This window comes from Castor canadensis, chromosome 4 (assembly GCF_047511655.1).
Source record: "Castor canadensis chromosome 4, mCasCan1.hap1v2, whole genome shotgun sequence".
NCBI classification, from domain to species: domain Eukaryota; kingdom Metazoa; phylum Chordata; class Mammalia; order Rodentia; family Castoridae; genus Castor; species Castor canadensis.
This window is the reverse complement of record NC_133389.1, coordinates 19,139,040-19,154,699: the sequence shown is the minus strand read 5'-3', so window position 1 is coordinate 19,154,699 and position 15,660 is coordinate 19,139,040. Positions and strand designations below refer to the sequence as shown.

The following is a 15,660-nucleotide window of genomic DNA, read 5'->3' as shown; positions in this document are numbered from 1 at the left end:
TTCATCGCTCTTGAGTTCAGAACAGATGGCATGATCATTTTCTGCAAAGAGTAGGTACTTGGCTTTTGTTTTGGATTAGCTATTATTTGTGTGATCATGTCTTAGAAGGGAGGATAAAAAACAGAAGTTTTTGTTCTTCATTTTGTCTTCAGATGTTCATCTATTCTTCATGGTGAAAGGTGTTAAAGTTGGGAGTCTGGAGACGTTTTGCTAAGATTGGTACACTTTTTTTAACTTAGCCCAATATGATACCAGCAGAGGCACTCTGCCTAAGAAGCAAGAAGTTTCTCTGAGCTATCACAGTTACATCTGTGTAAATGCAGAAGCCAATCTGTTTTGCTTCATAAAAGAATATAAACCTTTTCAATCACCTAAAGTCAGGACTCTGACTCTGAGCTGCTTTACGATGTAGCAAATAAAGGTTATTTAAATGGCTACATAAAAGTGTTGTTACTTTAGCAGAATGTGTATCAGAATTTTTTTTTCCTTTGGTTTTTGGAGATAGGGTCTCACTAAGTAGCCCAGACTGGCCTCAAACTCATGATCCTCCGGCCTTGGCCTCCAGAGTGCTGGAATTCCAGGCATGCACCACTGTACCCAGATGAGACATGAGAACTTTTCGATGGTTACAGCTGACTCATATCCTGAGCCCACCACTGTAGAACAATCGCTACTTCACATTTTAAAGCATTTGAAATTGCGCAAGACCACTATTAAATAGCAAGAGGAAAACCTCATGACTGCATCTCCACTTATACATTCCTTGACAAGAATATCAAACACTTCTTTCTGCTCATGGTATTTTCCCACAAATTTTTCTGTTTGGTTTTGTTTTGTGGTGCTGGGAATCAAACCCAGGACCTTGCACATACTGACAAGTCTGTACCACTGAGCTACGCCCCAAGCCCTTGGTTTTTTGAAAGAAGGTCTCAATATACAGCTCATGCTAGTCACCTTGAACTTGCTGTGTAGCTTAGGCTACTCTCAAACTGGAGATCCTCCTGCTTCCACCTACTGAGTTCTGGGATTACATGGGATTAAAGGAGTGACCCACCATGCTTGACTTCCCACAAAGATTTTGAAAGCAGGATTAGACTTTTCAAAATAACCAGTATAGATCATTTGTGATTGGGTGTTAAAGTGCCATAACCGATAACTATTATCATTAGAAAATATACATATATATTATATATACTTATTTAAAATATGTAAATAGTGTATATATAACATAAATATGCAAATATACTACACATGTGAAATATATAATAGTTTAATAACTATATATGTATTAGTCTATATCTTAGTTTTATAAATATGTATGTATTACACCCTGACTCAGACCTGACCAAAGTCACATAGTAAGCATACTCAATTTGTGTAGCATGCACTAAAAGATTTCTTGACTACCAGTATAGTTGTTTTCAGGGTGCTCATGAAACCTAACCAGTTCTAGGACTTTCTCTTGGCCTACATAGACACGATGTAAATTTTCTATGAAAAATATGGAAAATGAGTATTTAAGGCTTATGATTCATGACATTCTCTGAATTTTGGCTTAGTATACATAAAATTTCAAGCATATTGTTTGCATTATCTGTTTATAAATTTGTCTTCCAGGCTGTTCCTTACTCCAGAGAATTTAAGCAGAAATATGACTACTTTAGGAAGAAATTAAAGAAACCCGTGAGTAATCATCTCTTCCAAAAATGCTGTGCTTTAGTCATTTGCGAGTTACCAAAGTTATTTCACAGAGAACAGCATGTTTGTTTCTTATATGTGTACATTAAAAATGTGACCTTCCTTTTTTCTTTTTAACAGAAACAGTAAGTGAAGATTGACTCAGTATTACATATCAAATAACCTGATGAGTAGTTTCATATATCATACATAAAAAAATAGAAATGACTTTTTGGGACAAAATAATTCAGGACCTGAGTCAAGCAGTCTAGGGAAGCCCATACAATTGCGTATGGCTGTTGTATTTTAGAAAACATAGATCCTAGTTAGAAAAGTGTTCGGGGCCTTCCATTTAAGTCCAGAAGTATAGTTGTAACTGTAATAGTTGTATCTTAGCATAAGTAAAGTTTACAATGTGTAATTATAATACTTGGCAGTATGAGGTCCAAGTGTAATTTTTTTAATTATAATTCTTAGTGGCAATTTACAATCTGTAAGGCACTTACAGGCAGTCTTGTGAATTAGAGTCGTGTATAATACCACTGGCACACCATCCCCAAGTTCTTCCACGTTGTCTTCTGCATTCTTTCCAACCCCACCTCTCTGAATCTATCAGTCATCATTTTCGCCTCAGTTTACTTAGTATCCGTGTGGCACCACTGGGAAAGGAGAGTGTCAGCCACAGCTCTGCTCCTCCTGTTTGCCTCGGTCCATCTCCCCCTCTCCCTGCCCCATCCTCCCAGTCAGTGTTCTCATTCTGAGCTTGTGGTAGGGATGAAACACTCACAGCCTCTGCACTCACTCAGGATCTAGCCTCTGTCCCAAAGTCCTGATTCAAGTACCTCATCAACACTACTTTGGAAATGATTCTTTGTTCTTCAGTTTCAAATTGGAACATGTAATATTCCACAGTGTTTCTTTGTGAGTCATCTGCATGTCCCCAAGTAATATACAATGACTTGTGGCTGTCGCCCAGCCTCACTCTGCATTTGCATGGCTGTTTTGCCTGCACCCATTCCAGGGCAAGGCCAGTCCTGATCCTCATGCTTCTCGGAGGCCATCCTCACGAATGGTGTATTATCTTCCTGTCAGCAACCTGTGGAGCTTGGGATAGCTCTCCCAAAGTTGGCAGAATTGAAGTCTCACTCCCCCCACCACCAAAATGAACTTGCAGGCATTGTAGATAATCTCTATCATCTGCAGTCCCCACCAGGAGATGAGAATGGACTCAACCTTGCTGCCGGGATTGCTCACAGGTTTTGGGATGAAGTCTTTTCTTGACTGAAGCAACATATGGAGTTGGCTGTTTCACTTGCTTGTGGGTGGAGAAGTGCTCATGATGTCTGTAAAAGGATGCTTTCCTGTACTCAGCAGATTTTCTTCTGCAACATATGTTGCTAACTCAGCCTAAGCCATTGCAAGTGGACGCTGTGTGTCCCACCTTGACCCAATGATGTCTGTGCAAGAAAAACCCATAAAGGAGAAAATACCACTGGACCACTTGTTACTGCTTGTTTATTTGAAACCTGCCTTTATTTCTACCCTGTATTTTCCCTAGGAGGAAGCAAGGTGTAGTTTTACTCTATGATCATAAGGCTTTTTTTTTTCTTTTTTGTAGGCTGATATTCCAAATAGGTTTGAAATGAAACTTCACAGAAATAACATATTTGAAGAGTCCTACCGAAGAATCATGTCTGTGAAAAGACCAGATGTCCTCAAAGCAAGACTGTGGATTGAATTTGAATCAGAGAAAGGTCTAGATTATGGCGGTGTAGCCAGAGAATGGTTCTTCTTGCTGTCCAAAGAGATGTTCAACCCCTACTATGGTCTCTTTGAGTACTCTGCAACGTAAGTATGCGGTTCCTTCAGAATGCGTTCCCCACAGGAATCGTTTTATTCTCGATGAATTTAAACTTAATGAGAGTACTCGCCCATTTGAGATGAATCAACTCTGTCACCTCCACCTCACTGCCTCTTGCAAGTCTAGACCAGGTCCTAACCCTACATGGTGAAATAATGTACTCGGTGAACACCTCAAATTGATTCTTCTCTTGTCTGCTGGGTTCATGAAATTGAAAATGTGTTGGGTAATTATGGTAGGGAACAGGAGCAATTTTCATTTGCAAAGTTACATTAATTCAAGAGGGAAATTTGTCAGTGTCAGAATTCAGAAAGAGTCATTATGTGGAAAGGATCATCTTTGAAGTCACACTCCTTGAAGGGGAGTCATGAGAACTTTGAGAACACATGCTTAGGGCCCAAAGGACTATACCCTGGCCCTGTAAGAGAAGAAATGGCTGTTCCTTGCATTGAGATTTTACCACTGCCAGGCATGGAAACTGAGTCAGGTTGAATTGCTTTCTAAGCAGTCAAACATTGGCTACTTTCGAGGCCACTCATTTCTCTCTAGACTGAGGATGCTTGAAGGTTTGAGGCTGGTCCTGAACTCTCAGTAGAATAGCACTTGACCTTGACAAGAGTGTTTAGCATCGTTCCAGACTGGGCTCTAAGGGATATGGGCTCACCTGCATCCCAAGGCTCATCTGGGAGGCAGCCACAGGACATTCTCTGTTGATTTAGCCAAGAATTTCCAAGTTTGCTGACAGTGGTAATTAACTGTCCCATGAGTCCCACGATAAAACCTACTATAGAAAATTGATCAGAACATTGAAGTGGAAGGCACAGTAGAAAACAAGATCCTCACCGCTCACCCACATTCCCCAAAACTGCTCCCTAGAAGGATCTGTCTGTGAGGCCCGCTTGGAAAGCCACAGATCCTCAGGATTGTGAACCAAACAAGGAGCACTACCACATCCAGGGGTCCCAAGGTTTGCAGTGGTGCTCTCCAGGCCTTTTCAAAACAGTGTGATGGGCAGACAAAACATGAGTTGGGCCTGTAGGAACAATCTTGTCCCCAAACCAAAAGCCTCTCTGGAATTAACTTCCTTCATCCCAGAGATGTTCTAAAGGACTCCTGCCATTCAGAATCCCTGCCCTGCCCCTACTATATGAGCTTTCTCATCTTCTCAAGACACTGGCTGAACCATGTGAAATGGACATTTTTTGTAGATCACAAATAGGCACACATCAGCAGTTTCTGAAGGTTTAACTTACTCTATAGGGCAGCTGTATCAGCTCCTCCAGGTCAGTCACAGAAAGGCTGGCCAAATGGTAAGTACCATCCCCTTGATTACTCCTGTTCCCACTGGGTGCAGAGTATGGTCAAGTTCACCATAGAACCGAGGGACAGATGACAAGTAAAATTCAGATTCTTGGACTTCTTTTTTTTAAAGAATGATTGGACTTTTCTACTCTCTCATCTCCCAAAAGGGACAACTACACACTTCAGATCAATCCCAATTCAGGCCTCTGTAATGAAGACCATTTATCCTATTTCACCTTTATTGGAAGAGTTGCTGGTTTGGCAGTGTTTCATGGGAAACTCTTGGATGGTAAGTTATTAAAAGTCTTGAAGTAATGAACAGTGCTGTTTGTGATTCTCTATCAGGTGTCTTATCTTTCATATCATAGATTATAATTAAAAGCCCTGCTGGTGCTGGGGATTGAACCCAGGGCCTTGTGTATGCTAAGCAAGTACTCTACCACTGAGTTACATCCCCAGCCCTCAATAAATTACTTTGGTATTTTATATGATATCCTGGTATCAGCTTGGGCACTGAAGACAAAGCGTCATGTGTACATCTTTTATAAAACCTAAGTGTGAAACACAAACACCCTGTATTTATGTGCTTTGTATGTTTTCCAGAACAACTTTCCTTTAGCAAGAGCTAGTTTTGGTGACAGATGGAAAGGCTAATTAAAAAGTTAATTAAGATGATCTAATCCATCAATATGCTGCCATTGTTCTATTTGTCCCTAAGTATTTAATGTGAGGAGACTAATTTCAAAGTCATGTTACAAGCCAGCTAAGACCTTAACCCTAGAGTGCTTGCTGAAACTCATGACACAAAGCAACTTCATTCTTATCGAGAGCATATAAATCACAGAAGAAATTCAAGGTACCCTGGAAGTTGGAAATCAAACCCCCCTACCTGGCTATATCAATGCTTGTTGTACAGATTTCTTATGACCTTGGTCATTTCAAAAATAGTGACTGTGAGTGAGCACTACAGAAATAAATCAGTGAGGAAAACTCATGAGAAAGGTTTTTTTTTTTTAAGAACTTGGGTGTGAAATGGTTGAGGACAGAAGACAGTAAGATTAGAGACTGACATTTTAGTTACTGTAGAGAGAGCTGTTTCCATGGGAATTGTGTTAATTGCATTTATGGAGCCTGAGCTATTTCGATAATTAATTGATATGCCCTCTTACTTTCCCCTTTCATATATTTTTGCTCTTAATTGCTGATTTTGATGCTCTGGTCTCAGTATTTTACTTTACAGAAGGGAGAGATAGATGCTTCTTTATGATTTTGTCCGTGTGTCTATACAGCAGATGGTTCTTTAACTGTCTCTGTAGGTATAAGTAGACACTTCTAACTCACTCTGTCCATGTGTATACATTAGGCACTTCCTTCTGACTCTCCCTATCTGTGTATACAGTAGATGGTTCTTTATGGCTGTTTCCAAGTGTCTCCACAGTACGGGCTTCTTTCTGTCTGTCCGTGTGTGTATATAGCAGTGCTTCTTTCTAACTCAACTCTGTCCATGTGTACACATTACATGCTTCTTTCTTACTCACCCTGTCCCATGTATGTATACAGTAGATGCTTCTTTCTGACTCACTCTGTTGTGTGTACACAGTAGACACTTCTTTCTGATTCTGTCCATGGGTGTATATAAATAGTAGATTCTTCTTTCTGACGCTCCATGTTCATGGGTGTATACGTTAGGCACAGTTGACTCATTCTGGTCATATGTATACAGTGGATACTTCTTCTTCACTCTGTCTGTGTGTATATAGCATGTTTCAGCTTCAGGATCCCACTTAGATAATGTCCACCTGTTCAGTTCACTTCTGCCTTCTTACAAAACAAAATCACTTTATTCACCTTCTGTTGAGTGAGGAGGCCCTATTAGTTGCTGTCAGGGAACACAAAGAAGTGTAAGATGTGATCCTGACTTGAGTGTATTCATACTTCAGTGGGAAAAAGAGAAAAACAAAACGAAGAATTACAGTGATGGCACCTCCTAAGCGGGGACTGACGGAGTCAGTTTCACTCTGAGGAAGGGCTGATTTGGCTAGAGGTACAGGAGAGCTTCACCTGGGGGGTGGGCAGCCCATGAGCTGCAGTCAAGGCTGCACAGAGGGAAGTGAGCCTGAACAGAGACCTGAGAGATTGTTGAAGGGGTCCGCACAAAAGGGGATCACATGGTATGTCAGGAATTGCAAGATGAAGAGCCACAATGGCCAAAGATGTGTGATCAGCAAGTCCTCAGTTGCTTAAAAATGAGGATGCCCGTGTTGGTAGAGCATACTTTCCCATCTGCCTGCTGAGGTCTTTGTTCTTCTTACCTTGCCAAACACTTAGTCATGTCAGTTGGCAATCAGTTGGGACCACACTGAGCCAGGGGCTCTGGGGAGAAGAGGGTGGTGAGAGGTGGGGGGCACAGAGCCCCATGCAAGGAGGCGTGTGATGCCACCTTTCTTTGGATGAGGGGAAGTGGAGGTCCTCTTTGCCCTTGTCCCCCCACTTGAGCTCTCTGCCTGCCCTCCTGGAAGATTACACAGACCTGCACAACCTGCACAGGGATGTCCATTTCCCTCCCTGTGCTTTCTCCCCATCACTGCCCAAGCAATGATGCTGAAATGCAAGTAAAATTGTGGCCCACTGCTGACCTCAGAGAGCAGCCCCTCTCTTTAGCCCCCACTCACTGCTCAGCCCTTTCTCTGGCGTGACCTCCCTGGGATCCCCTGAACATCCACAGAGTTGCATCCCCAGTCTTCCTTGGCCATATGCCTTGCTTGCATCAGACTCCTGCTTGGCCTGGAGCTTGTTTGGTGTGCCCAGTAGTCATTTTCAGGCCGCTATACTAGCTCTTAGTACAACCACCTTCCTTCCTCCTGCTCTGCCCTTCCCAGGCCATTCTCAACTTGTTCGTGGATGACTCTAGAAGGTCTTTGATTGTGCTGTCCTGGTCTTGCCTTCAGATTTTTTCATGCTCTGATGCTCAGGAGTGTCAGAGACTTGAAACTTAACCCAGTTTTTGTCCTGTTTTAGGTTTCTTCATTCGACCCTTTTACAAGATGATGTTGGGAAAGCAGATAACGCTGAATGACATGGAGTCTGTGGTGAGTACACACAGAGCTTTATCCTATGGATCAGGTGTCGGAGACCATGTTTACAGTCACGGCAGTTGTTGTAGGTTGTCATTCAGTGTGAGTGACAAGGAGGATTAAATTGTTTGCAAAACTAATCGATGGCCCTAATTTTAGTAATAAGCAAATTAGTGTTCACTTCCTAGAATTGTGGTACTTAGGGTAGATACACCCAAATCTGCTACTTCTGCCTACCCAGCCTGAGCTTGTGAACAAATTAAATCCAAGGGACCTTTGTAGACCTTGTCGTAGCCTGTTTTCCATCCAGAACTTCAAATACTAGATAATTACAGATTCATCCACTATCCTGTTTTCTGACCTCATAAAAATGTCAGGGGCAAGGCCAAAACAATAGGAAAAATGTCACCCTGTCATGTTAACATGGAGGAATAAGTCACCTCAGAACAGGAGAAGCCCTCCAAATAGTACCAGAAGTTTTCACATTGAACTGCTATTATTTTACCTGGTCTGGCCATGTTAGAGTAGAAAGAACTTTCTACACAAAAAAGAATTTCTACACAAACAAAATGTCCTTTTCATTACCTGTATTATACCCCACCATCTTCATCCTGAGTGTGTGGGCATTTGCCTGTGTGCCAGTGTCCTCAGAAGCATTTTTGGCCATGTAGAGTACTGGCAGCTCAGCTTCCATGCTGACACTGGGGTTAGAAAGCTGTGACTCACTCAGCCTCACTGGCATGTGGACTGTGTCATGCATAGTTGGCTGTGTGACCCGAGTCCTCAGCACTGACCAGCATTGACCCAGTACTTCTGCTCAACATTGGTAGGAAAGAGGAGGTAGCCATCTGTGCTCTTGAACACAGCTGTGTGCGCAGTTCTGGCAGGCCTGGTGTCCACAGCCTTGTTCCAGTCTCACTTTTTCTTCCAGCTTTCCCATTTTGTTTATGTTTTATGCTTTTATTGCTGTCATTGCTCTTTTGGTTTTTGAGATTAGGTCTTGCTTGTAATCCTGCCTCAGCCTCTTGAGGCCTGGTATTACAGGCATATACCATACAGCTCTAGAAATTGCTCCTAAAGTCTAATTTTATACACCTTTTGACAGGGTTAAATGCAGTATGCTTTTTTTTTTTTTTTTTTTTTTTTTTTTGGCTTTTTAGAGCCTATCATGTCCCTAGTAGCAGAGACCCTGGGCCTGAGCTGAGATTAGCTGAGGGCCCTGTGGCTCCTGCCCTGGATTCTGGAACCTGAGCAGCCTCCTTTATTGCTAAAATTGGCAGGCAGGGAGCACAGGAATGTGAACCCACTGGTGTCCAGTTAGAGTAGTCACCATCCTTCCCACTTTCATCTATAGTCTCACTCTTGCAAGAACGAAGTCTGCTGGTCAGTGCTTGTTAAATTCTACAGACCTGACAGGCTGGCTGGCAGCTCTAACCACCCTGCAGAGTGGCCTCCACCCCATCCCCCCTCATTAGAGGACAGAATACAACCACAAACCCTGTCACTACTGAGAGTTTTTGTCGACTTGTATTTTACATTTAGGGGATGAGGTGGTTTGGGATGAGCAGGCATCATCACATTGGTGAGTAGGGAGCCTGTTTACCGTTCTGCATTACAAAAATGCTTAATTTTGCTTTCTGTGTCATTTCTGTAGGATAGTGAATACTACAACTCTTTGAAATGGATCTTAGAAAATGATCCTACCGAACTGGACCTTATGTTCTGCATAGACGAAGAAAACTTTGGGCAGGTAGGTGTGGCCAAGCCCTGGAGTTTTTGGCTTTCAAAGAGCATTTTCTTTCCTATAGGCTGCAACACAACTCTGCTGGACAATCGCAAACAGCCACACGAGCTTTACATGGTAATTATCACCTTGTTGTTAGTAGTACCTGGTGTCATGCCAGGAAGCCAAGTCTCAGCTTCAACCCTTCCCTCTCCCAGACAAGTTAGGGAAGTTCTAGGAACCTCTGGGGTAGGACGTAGCACTCCTCTTCTCCAGCCAACTCCAGCAGGGTGACTTGGCTGTAGAATTTAGGTACTTCAGAAACTAGGGCAATGGTTAACTTGGTGATTCGAATACGTGAATATGAGTACGTGAAATTCCAAGGGCATTGGACTTTTGTCTCTGCTTTCTGGTTCTGTTGTCATGGCGGAATTGGTTCCACGTAGCTCAGGTCTTTCTGTCATTCCTTCTTGCTTTGCCCCTACACTACCATTGAGACTGATTCATCATAAAAGTCAGTTTCAAAGGTAAAGGTGCAGCCTGGAATTTTCTTCATCACCCTAAGGGTCCGGGAGTGTGTTTGTCTAACTCTGAAGCCTTTGGTTCATTTGTCCCTAGTAACAGTGCTTCTTGGGAGAGATTCTGAAGGTGGTCTTTTTCTGTCTTTTCACAAAAGATCAGAGATATGTCCATCTCTCAGACTGAATCTACAGAACCTTGACATTAATTAGGTCATAAAACCCATGTTAAGGGTTGCCATATGGAAAATTAAGTAGATTTGTTCTTTATTGCTTCCGAGATTTGTATCAAAATATATATGACTATGGAAAAATGCATTTGCTGTTCAGTTGATAATTGAAGTCATAAAATCAGATCCCTGCCATCTTTGGTTAGAGAAGTTTTGGAGAATCTCAGAGAAAAGACACTGAAGCAGCTGAATGTAAAGGGATAAAAGTTACTAATCGAGGAAAAAAACAAAGGTGGTACACACCTGTAATCCAGCACTTAGGAGGCTGAGTCAGGAGGATGACAAGTTCAAAGCCAGCTCGGTTACATAACAAGACCCTGTCTCAAAACATCGAGAAAGACAGAGAAGAGAGGAGGAGAAGACAGGATAACATAGCTATCAACTAGTTATTGATAACATCAACTATTAACTACTTGTTTCCCCTTGCCAAGTATTGGAGCTTCAAAAGGAACCACTAAGTGAGACCTGGGAGTGAGAACTTGGGGAATCTGTAGTGTTCTTCCTGGCTGATATGTGCAGAAGGACTTCAGGCACCTGTTATTTCATGTAGACAGCCCATTAAGAATCTCCTCCTCCCAAGTCCCCTTTTTTTCATTCTCTGACTTACTTCTGATCCTGCCTAAGAGCCAGAGTTTGTGAGGTTCCTACCCAGGGGCCTTGTAATGTGGCTGGGAGGGGCTTCCAGCCACTGCCCTCTCCAGGGCTCCAGTTCTTCCCCCTCCCCACCACCCAGTGCTGTCTGCCTCCTCCATTCACTGCCTTGGATCCTCACTGCCCACTCCCAGATGTGCAGGGAGTCACTGTGTTCTTGCTCTTCCTTCCTTCTTTCAAGTGTACACTTCATCATCAGACTCCTTAAAGGGCAGGCTTCCTCTGCTGACATCCACCTCTGATGACAGGTGTCCCTCCGCCATCCATCTTCTACCCACTGCTTTCTTGTCCCAGCCACACTAGTCTGGTGGCCTCCTCCCATTCTTGGCCCCTTACCACCACACCCAGTCTCTACCCCACACCTCTGCCTAGTCTCCAACTGCCCTGGCTTCTCCCACACCCCCATCCACTTCTCTCAGAGGCCCAGGGCACCCAACACTGCAGCCGTAGCCTTTCTCTCTCCCCATGGCTGCTCCGGTCTAATCAGTGAGAAGTGGGTGTCATTTGGAATGGTCCCCCCATGATGCCCAGTCCTCCGTGTCTAGCAGGTCCCCATGTCCGGTGATTGGCACTCCTACATGCCCTGTTTGCTTCTGGTCTGTGTTGCTATAGCAGACTCCTTTCTGTCTGTCTCAAGGCTTCCTATTTGTCTTCTCTTTCCAGTACATTCTGGGACACTCCCAAGCATACACCCCACGTGTGATGTCTCTGAAATCTGAACACCATCTTCCTGTCACCTTCAGTGCAAACTTGAAACCTGGCATGGCTCTCCTTTACAATCCAGCACTGCCCACCTTTCACCTTGTCCTCTCTCCTTCCCCCTTCTTCTCATGCCCCATTGTAAGCCTCTAGTAACAGTGTTCCCAGATGTGCCTTGGTGCCACATCGCCGGTGGTGCAGTGCTGGTGGTCCAGACTCCTGCAGTCTCACTCTCTCCCTCCTCCTGAGTACCTAGGATTACAGGTGTACACCACCACGCCCAGCTTTGAGTAAAGATTCCAATCTTCCAATAAAGATTTTCTTTATCATTTTAGCTTGTGATAACTATTCAAGCAAAACATTCTCAAGCCTCCTCATTTAATGCCGTGGATTCTTCTAACTTTGGAGTAGAATCAGGTAGAGCGATGCAGTAATCAACACCACCTGAGATGAGTGAGATGATGGAGCTTTCCACTTGTGAAATTATTGCCTTCCCTTTTTAGAAAGCTAACAGGGCACTGATGTGCCTACTCTGAATTCTGGGCAGGAATTTCGTGCAAAGGAAGCGGCTGTGTATCAATCTCTTCTCCTGTTCCATTCATCGCTGCGCCTTGTTCACTGTATCTCACAAATGCCTCTCACACCTCTCTGTTCCTCTGCTTACCCCCATTTCCAAGCCACCAGCTTCTCTTGTAGCTTCCTCACTGGTCTCTTGATACCGACTTTGGCCTCTTATTGACAGGGCCATCATTTCAGAATGTAAAAATGATCATGCCATTTTTCAGTAGGAAACTCTTCAGGGGCTTCCCTTGAGGCCATTCATGGCCTACCTGACTGTGTCTCCTCCAGACGAGTTATGCAGCACTTTCAGTAGACCACAGTGGCCTTGTGGAACACACCAAAACTCCTTCCTGGCCCAGGACCTTTGCTCATGCTGTCTCTTCTGTTGGAAACTCACTCTCTCCCACTTTCAGTTCAGAGGTCCTTTCCTCTAGGAAGCCCATCCTTAACCACAGACCATGTACTTCAGAGCATCTTCCATGCCTTCCTCATGGCGTGTGCACAGTGGCCTTTGTTTTTGAGTATATGGTGAGCAGCATGGCACCTACCATTCAATTGGCACCAGCTATAGTTGTGGAACCGACAATGTGAGCATTAGGCTACCTGCTTGAGCTGCTGGCCTCTTTCAGGATTGTTGACCGAACTCTGCAACTGATTTTGACCCAAGAGGGGGCCTGTGACCCTGAAGGACAAACAAGTCTTTTCCTCCGTGGGGTGCAGTAAGCACCATTGCCTGGGTGGTGAGGACCTGCAGTCGGCCTCCTGCAGTGTATGGAACTACTGCTTGTCTGTTGCACGGTAGAGGTGACAGGCCAGAAGCTCAATTCATGTATGGAACTGCAGTCGTTGCCCTTGTAGGGTTTTCTCCTGAGCTGCTGGTTTCTGGGGCCTGCAGTGAGCATTTCAACTAGCGGAGGTTCAGTCTGAGCGGGTTTTAGGTGCCAAGCAAGAAGAGAGCCGTAGGCCTCTGCACTGAAACATGGTGCTCACACCCCACCCCTCAGGAGGACGGCCTCTGAGAGCCAAACCAGGAAAAGTTCCTCACTGGAGAGCCCGGGCTTGTGGGCCTCCCAGCAGCTGTGCAGTGGGAAAAGAGGGCCACAGATGCAGGACAGCTCTGCAGGACCCATGTGTCAGTAGAGAAAGTTGCCCCATCTTGTCGTGAGGGTCACAGGGTGTGGCTGCAGTAGGTGGTACGGTGTCCTGTGATCCATCTGTTAGAATTTTCATGGAGTTGGCATGTTGTGAGGCTGGGGAATTGAAAAGGGCTCTTTAGGGGGAGCTTTTTTATTTAAAAAAAAAAAAAAAGGTTGAGATGCACTGGGGGGCAGGCAGAAACTCAACATGCAGTAGGGGTCAGTGAGCACAGAACCAGTAGGGGTCAGTGAGCACAGAACCAGAAAGAACTGAACCCAGAGACTGGAGGTGGGGGCAGCACCGCAGGACCAGTCAGTGGGCAGACAGGTGGCAGTGAGGAAATGTAGAGTTAGAGGGGAAGGATGGGGATAATGCAGAAGACCCCCTGTGACATCCGTATCAAAGCTTTGCTGCCACTGAGGGGTCTTGGGAAGGATGAGGCAGTTCTGGCCAAGGTTGAAGCAGTGCACTGAGGCTGCATCCCACAGGTGCTGAGCCCATCAGGGGGCCATGGTTAGTGCTCTGCGCTCAGGAATGAGTCTCAGAAGCAGACAAGCCTCACTCTGCCCGAGCCCACTATGTGCAGGACAAGCCATGCTGTCCCTAGCCAACTCTGCAAGCACGCATGTGCCATGAAGCATGTGAGGGAGGGGCCCGAGATGTGTGCATCCAGTTTCTAACTTCCTCGAGAGGGTCACACAGCTCCTCATTGTTTCCTCTGAGCAAGAAAGAAGTTTATGCTCAGGCCACCAGACTTTCAAAAAGAGGAATTTTTCTACCTGCAATGTCTCTCCAGTACTTATTGAGCACTTACTGTGTGCAAGGCACTATTAGTGGTCTTCATATTGCATTCTTCAGAAACTCAATAACAAAATGACACTGCTGGCCCAGAAAGCCAGTGTTAGGTGAAAGAGTGTATTTAGTAAGGACAGCAGGAACCCAACCCACAGTGGAGGGATTGAAGGCTACTCTCCCAGGAACAGGATACCTGGGGTGCAGGCCTGCCTGTCTGCAGTTTCTCCTTGACCTTGGTAGTTCCCCTCACTGGCTCTCTGCCTCCCCTTGGGATGCTGTTCAGCTCATGGGTCAGAGTTCTGCATGAGCAGAGCTCTGACTGTCGGAAAGGACAAGACCAGAAAAGACTCTTCACTTACCTTCCATCCTGGCTTCTCTCTCCTCAGTGCCAAGCGCTTCAGGCTGACAGTCTGTGACACAGTCGCACCTGAAGCTCAAGGAAGACATCTCATCCTTTCCCTCTTGAGGCAGGGATTTCTGAAATTAGGATGTATGAAGGGTGGGGGAGATGAAAACATAGCAAGGCTGCAGTTAGACAGATGGGAGGCACAGATTGAGGGCTGCCCAAGAAACATGCACAGTGGCGCTACGGAGTTCCATGAATTTGGCCTTGCCTCCAGCTCTCTCTGCTTCCTGCTGAGCCTCATGCTTAACCAAAAAAGGTGGCAGTGGCACCTACCACCTACTAGGGATCTTTTGGTGATGCAACTTTTGGCAGGCCTACTGCTGTGCCCACAAGGAAGCACATTCGATCCCTGGCAGCTTGTTGAAAAAGTTGAACCATTGCTCCCACGAAGATGTTGTCTCTGAAGACCTCAAGAAGGGTAGAAACTCAGCAGCACTGAGAGCTTGACCAGAGAGGCTACTGTCGGGAGCTGGAGATACACCCTCCATCATGGCTTCTGGAGGGAAAGCAATCTGCCCTTCCTAGGCCTGCCCTGAGTGCTTCATTGCTGCCTGGCACCAGAGGTGGGGAACCCAAGAACAGGATGGAATCAACCACGTTGCCAAAAGGTCACCGGCAGACTCATTGCCTGTGGTCTCGTCGTTTAGCATGGGTGGTCAGTTCCCTTTCTTTTCTTTCAAAACCAATTTTATCAGTTCATCTAATTATATTAATCTTTATAATGAAAAGGGAGCCAGTACAACAGAAATATATACATCACCTGTTGTTCTTACTACCTCAAGAAAAAAATCATGATTAAAATTTTGATTTATATCCTGTACAACTATCCTGTGTAAAGCACACAGATGCAAGTTTGCTTTTGTTTTTACAAAGATGTGGTTGTACTGTGCACACAGTGTTCAATTTAACATACACAGCAGTCTACTTCAGTATTCCCAAACATATAATCCTGGGATATTCATAGACATAGAATCTGAACTATAATCCTGGAATGTGCATGCCGTATACTTCATTAATTTTCCCTTT

General features: G+C 44.7%; 1 protein-coding gene across 12 annotated transcripts in view; it reads left to right on the top strand.

Annotated features, from left to right (window-relative positions):
* Positions 1 to 15,660, top strand: part of Nedd4l (NEDD4 like E3 ubiquitin protein ligase) — a 297,017-nt gene that overhangs the window by 264,034 nt on the left and 17,323 nt on the right. For all 12 annotated transcript variants that reach the window (XM_074069742.1, XM_074069745.1, XM_074069743.1 and 9 more), the window contains 5 exons: positions 1,618 to 1,683; positions 3,296 to 3,525; positions 5,008 to 5,129; positions 7,859 to 7,929; positions 9,569 to 9,664. In XM_074069742.1, coding sequence (XP_073925843.1) covers positions 1,618 to 1,683; positions 3,296 to 3,525; positions 5,008 to 5,129; positions 7,859 to 7,929; positions 9,569 to 9,664 — 585 coding nt within the window. The remainder of the gene's footprint in view (positions 1 to 1,617; positions 1,684 to 3,295; positions 3,526 to 5,007; positions 5,130 to 7,858; positions 7,930 to 9,568; positions 9,665 to 15,660) is intronic.